This window comes from Portunus trituberculatus, chromosome 16 (genome assembly GCF_017591435.1).
Source record: "Portunus trituberculatus isolate SZX2019 chromosome 16, ASM1759143v1, whole genome shotgun sequence".
NCBI classification, from domain to species: Eukaryota; Metazoa; Arthropoda; class Malacostraca; order Decapoda; family Portunidae; genus Portunus; species Portunus trituberculatus.
The window spans coordinates 15,905,833-15,919,235 of NC_059270.1; the positions used below are offsets into that span (position 1 = coordinate 15,905,833).

Below are 13,403 nucleotides of genomic sequence, written 5' to 3' on the forward strand. Positions count from 1 at the left end.
TGATAAAAGAAACATAAGCAATACATAAATACAAAGTACACGGAACAATGTATCACTCAACAAGATGGCAAGTCCGTCTTCTTTCACACTACCACTTTCATATCTTCATCCTATCTTTATCTTCCTCCCTTTACACTCTTCTTTCACCCCCACTGTCTATCCCCTCCACCACCACCCAACCCCCACCTCACATGGTTCACTTCTCTCCTCAATATGGTTTGAGAAGGCCGAAAGGTACCTCGAAAGAAAACAAACAACAAACACCAGCCGATTAAGAAAAAAGAATATGGACCTCGAAAATTTCTTATATATCTTAATGATAATATCCGTTCACTAGTAAGAAGCATTGAAAAAACATCCTACAAAGTAAACAATCCAATTACTGCTGTACACTTTAACAGAACATGCATTCAGAATGGTTTTCTACCAATATATATATATATATATATATATATATATATATATATATATATATATATATATATATATATATATATATATATATATATATGTGTGTGTGTGTGTGTGTGTGTGTGTGTGTGTGTGTGTGTGTGTCTCTCTCTCTCTCAGATTGACGGAACGGCAAGTTGACTCATCAGATATTATTATTATTTGTTATTTCAGACTCCTGAAAGCGCATTTACGCCTTAGAGATTAGAATTTTCCACATTAGAATATGACGTGTACATATGTATGTGTATATGTGTGCATAGAACCATGGTGATCGCAAATGCAAGACCACACACAAACACACACACACACATCTTGCATTGGCGGTCACCATGGTTCTATGCACACATATACACATACATATGTACACATTATATTCTAATGCGAAAAAAAAAAAAATCTCTATGACGGAAATGCGCTTTCAGGAGTCACAAGAAAGTCAGTAACGCAGAGTAAGCTAATAATAATTGGTGAGTCAACTTGCCGTTTCCGCCGTCAATCTTGATAACCACAATGTTGTTAATTTAGTGACATGGCTGAACTGTTACCTTGACCGCTGCAGCAACCTTAAACAATGATAAGGGCAAGTTGCATCCGCACCTGCCGCTTCCGTCGTCCTTGTCGCCATATCAACAGCGGGACTCGTTAGGTCAATTGTGGTGAGTAAACAATGACTCAGCATGTTTTTTTTTCATGATTAGTGTAGAGTGTTTAATTTTTTCTTTTTGTTTATCATTATTTTGATGTTATATGATACCGTATGTATTTATTACTTTCTGATACCTACACATAAAAAAAATTGAATTTTACAAGTAGTTTGCAATTATATATCTATACGATAATCTCTCTCTCTCTCTCTCTCTCTCTCTCTCTCTCTCTGTTCCTATAATGTTATGCCGACGGTGCATTCGTTTTTTTGCGTCGCGCATATTGGTTATGGCAGTAAATTAATAAGCGTATGACCTGAACGTGCTGACTCACCTGTAATAAGTCAACTTACCAGGCAGGTGATGCCCTTGTTTGAGAGGCCTCACACACACACACACACACACACACACACACACACACACACACACACACACACACACACACACACACATTACCTGTCTAATACTTGTATTTATTTCTCTCTCCTTTTCTTCATTGAAATAGACATAACTGGTTTTTTTTTTTTTTTTTTTTTTTTTTCACTATTTCATGTCTTTTCTTGCCTAACCTGAAGATGATTGCAACAGATGGATAAGTACTTCTTTAAAGGCTGAAAGGCCGCAAGTTAGCACGGAAAAACTTGAACAATGAAGATATTGGGATCGCAGTGAGGGAAAAACAAAAGGATTAGATAGGATGATGAAGGTTTTTTTTTCTAGAATTATTAACGAAAATATAATGTAGATATTAAATTTAGGTAAGTGGTTAGGAAGTGGCATGGAGTTTGTAAGAAACCAACGATCATAGTTGTTATTTATCTGCTAATATTCGTGTTACTAGATGGAATTTTAGTTTTAATATTTATCTAATTATTTAGTCTAATATATTAGAAGAAAGGAGATGATTGATGTTATAAGTCAAGATACGCTACAGGACTCTACGACACGGTATTGAATGGTTCAGGAACAGTAAATAGGACGACTGTCTTTCAAACGTTCCCTTGTGGAGGCACATTTTTTCTTCCATCTGCCCCTGATCGAGCATAACGTAACTCGTCGCTGCCGGACGCACAAACCTTTCTACGGCAGTATGACATTTTTTTTCATTTTTTGTGGGCTTACTTTGAATATGCATTACGTGTACCGAAAATGATATTGCATCAACAATAAAAATTAAGCACGTCCATGGTGAAAATATTCTAGGATGAGAACCGTATGAGAGTTAGGACGAACACAGAGCAGCTCAGTCTTCCCTCTACTTCTCCTAAAGCACCGTGTCACTGTTGCCATATGGAGCATGTGGTGATGTCGAACGCTGCTGCTCCACCTATTTCGTAAGACGGGCTGGCTTTCTTGGTGATGACATCTCTGATCACCCCATCGTGCCCTGCCGTCAGTGTCCTGTCACCCTTAATATAAAATAACTTACCTAGTCAGAAATTTATCTCGCATCAGTTGTATGTATAGTGACAATCCACCAGGAATACACCAATCCACCGTCTACTTATCAGCTGCTACAACCATAACTATTTTGATAATGTGTTTTGGTAGTGATCGATGAGTGTGTCAGACAAGTGACTTCTTTACATGTTAATTGTTGGCATAGTGACTCTGCCCACCATCTCTTCATTTCCGTGTACTCGACAGGTGAGGTAAGGTGAGATGTTGATTTTTTGTCTCTATCTTCTCAGTTTTCATTATAATAGGCATGTCAAGTGAGGTTGTATATACTTGTTTGGTTACTTGCGCCAATATAATCGAATTCTTCTTATAAGTAACTTTTCCTACTTGTATTCATTATTTCTTATATATATATATATATATATATATATATATATATATATATATATATATATATATATATATATATATTCCTATTCTTTAGATATTTAAGTCTCTGTACTACACTATTTTCTTTCGTTCCTTCTTTATTTTTTACGTTTTTTGTTACCTTCGATTTCTTTTTATTACATGAGTTAGTGTCATGAAATGTAGGTGACATTAGCTGAAATGTTAAAGGAATGTAATGCTACTTAAGATTTGTAGATTCACCTCCTCCTCCTCCTCCTCCCTCTCTCTCTCTCTCTCTCTCTCTCTCTCTCTCTCTCTCTTATTATTATTATTATTATTATTGTTGTTATTATTGTAATAATAATAATAATAATAATAATAATAATGATAATAGTAATAGTAATAATAATAATAATAATAATAATAATAATAATAATAATAATAATTATTATTATTATTATTATTATTATTATTATTATTATTTTTAATTATTGTTTTTATTATTATTACTTTCATTATTATTGTTGTTCTTGTTGATATTGCTATAGTTGCTATCATCATCTCTGTTTTTGTTATTATTATTGTTATTATTATTACCATCATCATCATCATCATCATCATCATCATCATCATCGTCATCATCATTATGCTTATTATTATCCATCTTTATCACTTCGGAACTCCACTGTGCCTTTCTCTTGTGAAGTGGAGTAGGATGATACAAATAACGAAAGTACAAGTGAAGTGATATAAGAGGAAAAACTCTTAACATGGTACAAAAACTATGAAAAAAGAAAGCAGAAAAAAAGAACTAATTTAGTTGTACAAAAGTGTTTTCTGAGTGAGGTAAAGATAATTCTCTCTCTCTCTCTCTCTCTCTCTCTCTCTCTCTCTCTCTCTCTCTCTCTCTCTCTCATAAAAACATAAAAGAAAAGAGGGAAGCTGCAAGAGGAAGCCAGGTGTATACGAGGCAGTCCCTGTGTGCTTAAGCTACCTAATTCCATCTATCATCCCCATCCATGAACTTATCGAACCTTTTAAAGCTCCCTATTGACTCAGCCCTGACTACATACATGACCACTACATCAACCACTCTGTTTGAAAACCAGTTTCTGCCCATTTTTTTCATAAACCTGATTTTTTTAAGTTTAAACCCATTATTTCTGGTTCTGTCCCCGATACTGGTCCTAAGAACTACATTCATGTCCCCTCTGTTAAAACCCTTATACCACTTAAATACTTCTATCAGGTCTCCTCTTAATCTACGCCTCTCTAAGGAATGCAGGCTAAGTTTTTTCAATCTCTCTTCATAGGGAATATCCCTCATCCCCTGTATCGTTTTAGTCATCCTCCTTTGCACTGACTCCAACAGAGCTATGTCCTTCCTGTAATGTGGGGACCAGAACTGTACCGCATGGTCAAGATCTGGCCTGACCAGCGCCAAGTATAATTTTAGCATTACTTCAGGACTCCTGCTTTTAACAATTCTAAAAATGAATACCAATGCTCTATTCGCCTTATTCCTGGCCTCAATAGATTACTTCCTTGTACCGAGATCGGAGCTAACTATGACTCCTAAATCTTTCTCATACTTGGAACTTCCTAGTGCCACGTTATTTATCGTGTACGTATTGCTTGGATTATCTCTACCTACGCTCAGGACCTTACACTTGTTAATATTGTACTGCATTTGCCATCTATCTGTCCATTCTTTCATCCTAACCAAGTCTGCCTGCAAGGCCATCTGTGTAGTCTGCAAATTTACTAGTGTCACTATTAATTCAACTATCCAAGTCGTTGATATATATTATAAATAATAATGGCCCTAAAACTGAGCCCTATGGCAACCCACTAACTACTTCTCCTCACTCGGAGTTAGATCCATTAAGTACTCGTACTACACTCTGTCGCCTGTCGTCTAACCACGCTTTAATCCAGCCTAATATTCTACCCTCTATACCGTGGTTCTAACCTTTTTTAAGAGCTTCTGATGAGGTACCTTGTCAAAGGCTTTACTGAAATCTAAGTAAGGAATGTCGTAATTATCATCATTATCTACCGCCTCATAAACCTTACTTTAAAAGCTCAATAAGTTTGTAAGACACGACTTTCCCTTCGTAAATCCATGTTGTGTTTGATTTTATCAAGTCGTGTTTGTCTAGGTGTTCCTCAATGTTTCTCTCTCTCTCTCTCTCTCTCTCTCTCTCTCTCTCTCTCTCTCTCTCTCTCTCTCTCTCTCTCTCTCTCTCTCTCTCTCTCTCTCTCTCACACACACACACACACACACACACACACACACACACACACACACACACACACACACACACACACACACACACACATTATTATTATTGATATTAATAATAGTAATGTTATTATTATTTTCATTATTATATTATTATCATTGTATTATTATTATTATTATTATTATTATTTTTATTTTTATTATTATTATTATTATTGTTATAATCATCATCATCATCACCACCATCATCATCATTATAATTAATATTGTTGTTGCCGTATTTCATTTTAATTTTACTGTTATTATTATGTTGTTATTGAGGGAGGGATTGAACGAGTGTGTGTGAGAGAGTAGGAATAGTAAAATGCGGAATGTATCTACTGTGTTGCGTTTTCATCATTCATGCTTATATTACAAATTTGTCTAAATATTTGGAAAAGTATTCTAATTTTTTATGGATTTAGAAAAAAAATGACCGTTAATATGGAAGGATAGTGGGATGTCTTGAAGTTCTATGGTTTAGATAGTAATTTGTTAAGATGTGTGAAAATAGGTAAGGGAAACAAGAAAAGTATTAAAAGATGTGCCTCATCTCTCTGAAATGGAATAGTACGAGATATTCAGGAGAGAAGGTAGGAATGTTCAGAAAGTGAGAGAGCTAAATAATAAAGAAAAGGCAGTAGAATTTCAGATACAGTTGAAAAAGGACTCTATTAAGAAAACAGGTGAGTGAAATTCAGGTAATGAAAAAAAAATCATAAGTAGACTAGTGAAGAGTGCTGAGGTATGTGGTGAGACGAGTGGGAGGTAGAGTGAGAAAGGTAAGAGAATGGTGATGTAAGAAGGTTAAGGTGGAGGATATTAAGGGAGATGTTTAAGGTAGTTACAAAAAAATGTCACGAGAGGTACATGGAAAGTAAAAGATAAGCAAAGAGATACGTATGATGCTGAAAGGAAGACTGATGAAAAATGAAGGAAGAAGTTAACAGATGTCCAAGAGAGTTACAGTGTCTTGGAAAGAAGTAGAGAATTGCAAAAGTAGTGAAGAGAAGGTGGAAGAAGAGGATAAGAGAATGTCGATTAGGCAGGATAAGGTGTATATGTGAAGAAAGTATTTTAAGAAACTGCAGAATATGGAAGAAAAAAAAATCTGAGATTAAGGCATTTGGGATAGATGCTTGAGCAAATGTACTATGACGGTTACATATAGAAAGTGTAAAAATGGAGAACAGGTGTAACGGAGACAAAGAAGAGTGTGATAAAAAAAAAAAAGTGGATGCGGGTGAGATCATTATCATATAGTTTGTTAGATTGTTAAATGTGTGATTCCTAGCTAATAGGTAAACTTATATATATATATATATATATATATATATATATATATATATATATATATATATATATATATATATATATATATATATATATATATATATATATATATATATATATATATATATATATATATATATATATATATATATATATATATATATATATATATATATATATATATATATATATATATATATATATATATATATATATATATATATATATATATATATATTTCCTTTATTTCTTATTATTTCGTGTGTATGGCGGCCCCAGCACAGCCTCTCGCTGTTCCGTTGTGTGGCCACCATCCCCTTTTCTGTTCTCGATCTCGTTGTGCCTGGCAGCAGAGATGTCAGATGCAGGGAGATTTCCCTGTTTTAGGGAAATTTAGGTCTCAACAGGGAAACAGGGAAGAAAATTCAAAATGTTCCAAAATCTAGCGAAATTTTGACCAACGGACTTGACACCCTTCATCCGCAGTCCCCACCCTTGTCCTCCTCCCATCCTCTTCACCCGTCATCCGTACAATAATTATTTGTATTAATTTTTATCAATTATTTATTGTTTCCTTTCCCTCTCAATTGAATTTCAATCTACTTCTGAGGTCTCTCGATCTCATCCCCAAACAGCGTCATGACTTGTACGAGACCCGTATACCGTCCCTTCCCTTTCCTCCCTCGCCCTTGCTAGCTAGCTGAACCTGTATTCTACGAGACCGTTAGAGACCCGTATTCACCCAAACAGTGTCATGACACGTATGACATCCCTATATCGTCCCTCCCCTTCCTTCCCTCGCCCCTGCTTGATAGCTGAACTTATGACAGCTATATATATTCGTGTGTGTGTGTGTGTGTGTGTGTGTATATATATATATATATATATATATATATATATATATATATATATATATATATATATATATATATATATATACGAATGTGTGTATGTACGTATGTAAGAAGTTAAAAACTACGACAGGGAAATGCTGCGCTAAATAGGGAAATATTTTTAGGCAAAACAGGGAACTTTTGGCAACTTGATCTGGCAGCACTGCCTGGCAGGAAACGCCAGTACCAGCCAGTCTTTAGCGGAGTTGACACGTGCGCCCTTGGGGTCCTGGCAGTGTTGAGACGCTTGTTGCGAGGCTGTTCTGGGTGCTCAACAGTCTCGGCTTGGGTAGTTGTGCCTCCCTTTTTGGAGAAGCTGATTTGCTGCTGGTTAGGCCGTGACGGTGTGGAGCAACGGGTTTGTTGTTCCAGGGGAGTGTAGCCTGGTTTGGCTGCATTTCCCGTGTTTTTGCGTTTGTCCCCTCTTGGTGAGTGGCGACGTTACTGTCTCGTCCCGATTGTCGTTTTTTTTTTTTTTTTTTTTTTTTTTTAAGTGGTCATGGTCACCAGTGTGGTTTGGTGGGCGGCTGTTTGCCACCATCATCGTTTTGTATAGTTTTTGTAGTATACTGTTTGTAGTGGCCGTAGCCACACACTGGTTGTCTGGTGGGAAGCTTCATGCTGTCTCCCAGTCGGCGTGCAGTAATCGTCTGTACGACCTGTTAGCTACGAGTATCTTGACTCCCAGCGTGGCTGGTTGTCACCCGGAGTTGGTAGCTGGGCTTGTGTATACCACCGGATGTGGAATACACATCGTGTCTCGTAGTAAGCCGTAGGCACGGGAAGTCAGTCTTGACAGGTGCTGGCAAGCATGTTTTGCATTAAGTAATATAGTATTATACACCACGCGTCTTGTCCCAGTCTGTGGGCACTTACAGTCTGAGAACAAGACGTGTGGAGAGGCATTAATACTCCCGTAGAGAAGTGGGTGGAATTGTCCTTGTGGGCAGTTTCTCTACGGAGTATTAAGGCCTCGCCCATAACACAACTCATATACCATCTATAAATTCTACTTAGTTTGGTGTAGGAGGAGAAGGAGTTGCTAAGGAGGTTCCCTAGCAGTGGGGGAAGTTATATACTGTTGGCGACCTCTATTTCTGTAGTATTATTTGTCTACTACTTGGAGCTGGGTGCAAGGCTCAGGGAAGGGATTGGTACATGTTGGCGTCATTACCAAATCCTTAGTAGGCACGAGTGAGAGCAGAGTATCTCGTCGCCTCTCAGGGCAGCTGTGACGCCGTGAGGGAACAGCAGTCTATTAGAGTTTGCACATTTTCAGCAGAAAGAACCTGAGTGTTGCGGCTGCTGTGAAATAGTGTTGGGGATCCTGTGGAGCGTCATACTCCCCGGTGAGCAGCAATTAACTGTAACAATATAGAGATAGATAGATAGATAGATAGTTGGGTAGTCAGAGAGATAAGGAGAATCAGAGAAGTTCAATATATAGTATCTGCTGTACATACAAGAGGACCTCAGAGGAATAGATCGTGTTGAGCAGGTATGTGCTTTGTTGTTAGATACATTTGTTGAAATTATTTAGCAAAGGAGAAAGAAGTTTTCAGGGCTTTTATGGATATAGAAAAAGCATGTGATGGAATTGATATAAAGGGGATAAGGGATGTCTATAAGTTGTATGGTACGATTGGTAAGTTGAAAAGATGAAAAAAAGTTGGTAGAATAAAGAAAGAGGTTAGTGCTACGGTGATCGAAACTACAAAAGCATTTGAAGTTATGAATAGCCTTTTTTTTAGAGTAGGGCACTTCGAACGGATGTAAATAGAATATTGTTTGAAAGAATAATAATGCTTACTACACGATACGGTGCTGAGACTTGGAATGTGTGAGTAAGAGAAAAAGAGATCGAATGTTAAAAATGGGATGTCGAAGAAATATATATGGAGTAATTAAATTAGTATTATATATATATATATATATATATATATATATATATATATATATATATTATATCAAAACCGTGGTAGGTCATCACTGAAAGCTCGGATATATTTCTATCAAATGCGCGGATGAATTTGGTATCAATTGTGCGTTTTTTTTCATTCAGTTTAAAGTCCGATTGTGTAGCAGTTCTTTGATAATCGTTCACTTTTTCAGTTAGCCAGACGTTATCATCTGTTGCTCCCTGCTTACTACTGGAATAATGGAATATAATGCCCATTACATAATCCAAGTATGATATATAGTTGATAAAAGAACTGTGGACACCTCTAGATGTCCCATCAACGAGGATCTCAGCAGTTTTCGTCATAAATGCGAAATTAGTTGTACTTGATTCTTGATTTTTTTTCAAGGGTAAAATCTTGATATTAGTAGCCATATAGTTTGGAGGATGATGTATTTTCTCACGGGTTTTAGAAATATATATATATATATATATATATATATATATATATATATATATATATATATATATATTAGACACTAGCCCGATAGATCGATATATATTTTGGAGACTGGCTACCGATAAGATATATATATATATATATATATATATATATATATATATATATATATATATATATATATATATATATTAGACACTACACTGATAGATTGATATATGTTTTGGAGACTGGCTACTGACAAGAAATATATATATATATATATATATATATATATATATATATATATATATATATATATATATATATATATATATATATATATATATATATATATATATATATATATATATATATATATATATATATATATATATATATATATATATATATATATATATATATATATACACACACACACACACACACACACACACACACACACACACACATCAAGCATTAAACACTTCTTACCTTGGTTGGTCCGAGAAAACGTAAACTCCGTAGCGGAAAATTATGACAACAGAGGATGGAAGCACCGAACTGACTAGGCACCTTGGCCTCCAACCATTGTGAAGCATTATGATCCACCAAATGATACTTAATGACATAGTGAGTGAACGGAATTAACTTTGCCGCGCATTTGATAGTTAGTGGTCTATATATGTGAGGGTCGAAAGCGCTATGTTTTTTTTAATTCGCGCTGTTTTTTGCTTTATGTATGCAGGATAGGAAATGGCCAAGGGCTAAAAAGAAAAAAAAGAAGAAAAGGCCCACTGCGTTGCCAGTTCCGTTAAAAATCAAGAGTTATCCAGAAACGAGGGACAAATGTCTTGGAAAATCCCTCTTAAAAGATGCCAAATCGTAGGGAGATGGAAATACAGAAGTTCCAGAGTTTACCAATGAAAGGTATAAATGATTGAGAATATTGGTTTACTCTTGCATTAGAGAGTTGGGCAGAATAGGGGTGAGAGGAAGAAGAAAGCCGTGTGCAACGAGGGTGAGAGAGGAAGGGAGACATGCAGTTAGCAAGATCAGTAGAGCAATTAGCAAGAAAATAGTGATAAAAGATAGGAAGAGATGCAACATTTCGGCGGTGAGAAAGAGGCAGAAGGCAGGCAGTCAGTCAGAGAAGGGGAGCTCATGAGACGAAAAGCTTTTGATTCCACCCAGTTTAATAATGTGTGGGTGGAAACTCCCCAAACATGCGAAGAGTACTCCATACAAGGACGATTAAGGTCCTTGTCCAGAGCAGTCGGAGGGACGAGAAAATTGGCGGAGACGCCTCAGAACGCCTAACTTCATAGAAACTTGTGTTTAGCAAGAAGTGAAGTTTACGGTTAAGATTATGAGTAAAGGATATACCGAGAATATTCAGTATGAAAGTGAGAGACAGTTGAGTGTCATTGAAGAAGAGGAGATAGTTGTCTGAAAGGTTGTATCCAGTTGATAGATGGAGGGATTGAGCTTTTGAGGCATTGAACACAACTAAGTTTTCTCTGCCCCAATCAGAAATTTTAGAAAGATAAGAAGTCAGGTGTTCTGTGGCGTCCCTGTGTGATCTGTTGACTTTCTGAAGGGTTGGTCGTCGCTGAAAGGATGTGGAAAGATGTAGGGTGGTATCATCAGCATAGGAGTGGATAGGGCAAGAAATTTGGTTAAGAAGGTCATTAATGAATAATAGAAAGAGAGTGGGTGACAGGACAGAACAACCTTAAGGAACACCACTGTTAATAGATTTAGAAGAACAGTAGCCGTCTACCACGACTGCAATACAACGGTCGGAAAGAAAACTTAAGATAAAGTTGAAGAGAGAAGGATAGAAGCCGTTGGAGGGCAGTTTTGAGATCAAAGCTTTGTGCCAGAATATATAAAAAGCTTTTGATGTGTCTGACGTGACAGCAAAATTTCACTGAAATCTCTAAAAGAGGATGTCCAGGACTCAATAAGGAACGACAGAAGATCACCAGTAGAGCAGCCTTGACGGAAGCCATACTGTCGATCAGATAGAAGATTGTAAAGAATTTAAGATAGGAAGATTTAAGATTCTTCCTATTCAGGATAGATTCAGAACTTTAGACAAACAAGAGATTAAAGTTATAGGACGGTAGTTTGGAGGATTAGAATGGTCACCCTTTTTTAGGAACAGGCTGAATGTAGACAAACTTCCAGCAAGAAGGGAAAGTAGAAGTCGATATAACATAACATAAATAATAGGATAACAAAGGGCCACCAGGGCCCATCTAGGTTATCCTGTACCAGTCGCACAGCGACCTCGTCATCAGTACTTAAAGATACACTTACAAGTACACAATACATTATATACTAATTCTAAATATGTGGCCCATTAACAGGGCTAAGTCCTGCAGCGAAATCCTCTACAATTTGTGGTCCCCATACTTGGGGATCATGTCTTATTTAACTATAGTAAATTTCTTATAAAAACTATCATGCAGTGCTATACATAATTATAAATCTAATAAATTTAAGTGCTTATCTAATCTTTTTAAACATTGTCAAACTAGTGCTATTTACAACCGTCTCTGGCAATGCATTCCAGAAGTCTACCACTCTATGACTAAAGAAATATTTTCTTATATCTAACCTGCAGCCTTGCTTTCTAATCTTCCTGCCATGATTTCTAGCCCTATTTCCTTCCTCTAAGGTAAAGAAAGATCTCACATCTATATAGTTTGTATCTGAGAACATTTTAAATAACTATCATATCCCCTCTTATACATCTCCTTTCAAATGAAAACATGTTTAATTCCTTTAATCTATCTCTATACTCCAGGCGCTTTAATGCTGGTATCATCCTAGTTGTGTCGATAGACACAGTTGAAAAAGTTTGGCCAGGCAGAGTTTTTGAGAACAATAGGAGGTACCCAATCAGATCCATAAGTCTTCCGAGGCCAGCGAGGAAAACAACATTGCCAAGAAGTTTGAAGAGAAGAAAAGTCAGAGGGAGGAGGAGAGGGATGGACAAGCCCAGAATCATCCAAGGGGGAGTTTTTAGCAAAGGTTTAAGAGAAGACTGAGGTGGCAGTGGTCCCATCAGGATGAAGAAGTAAAGTTATTTGAGATATTTTTGGTCAGATGCCAGGAGTCACGAGGTGAGTTAGAGTTTGAAAGATTTTGACATTTTTATGAAGGAGTGTTTGACAAGTTGAGGAACAGACTTGGCATGATTCTGGGCAGAAATATAAAGTGCATGAGATTCAGGAAATGGAATGCTCAAGTACCTTTTGTGGGCAACCAGTCTATCATGTATAACACGAGAACAGGCTGTGTTAAACAAAAGTTGAGAAGGTTTAAGTTGAGAAAAAAGGGTAAGGAATGTACACCTGTAATGTGTTCAGCACACAGAGATGGCTCTCTGACACAGAAACAGAAGTCATTGCAGCGGAAATCAGCAAAATACTTCCTCAGTTCCCCACCACTGGCAGTGGCAAAACGCCAGAGGCACCTTCGCCGTAGGGGATCCTGAGGAGGGATTGGAGAAATAGGACAAGATACAGAAATGGGATTGTGATTGGAGGAGCCCAATGGAGAAGATAGGGTGACAGCATAAGCAGAAAGATTAGAGGTAAGATAAATGTTGGGCTTATCTCCAAGACGGTCAGGAATACGAGTAAGATGTTGCACTAGTTGCTTTAGATCATGAAGGATAGCAAAGGTGAAAGCT

General features: G+C 36.7%; 1 protein-coding gene across 8 annotated transcripts in view; it reads left to right on the plus strand.

Moving 5' to 3' along the window:
* Positions 1–2,363: 2,363 nt before the first annotated feature.
* The window catches only part of LOC123504522, a 115,371-nt gene continuing 104,331 nt past the window's right edge, over positions 2,364–13,403 (plus strand). For 4 of the 8 annotated variants that reach the window (XR_006674854.1, XR_006674858.1, XR_006674856.1 and 1 more), the window contains exon 1: positions 2,364–2,749. Coding sequence is in view for 1 of the 8 variants with exons in the window: in XM_045255106.1 (XP_045111041.1) it covers positions 2,685–2,744 (60 nt within the window). In the remaining 7 variants the exon portion in view is untranslated. Of the gene's footprint in view, positions 2,755–13,403 lie in introns of all 8 variants that reach the window. The other 4 variants (XR_006674855.1, XM_045255108.1, XR_006674857.1 and 1 more) reach the window with 2 other exon arrangements.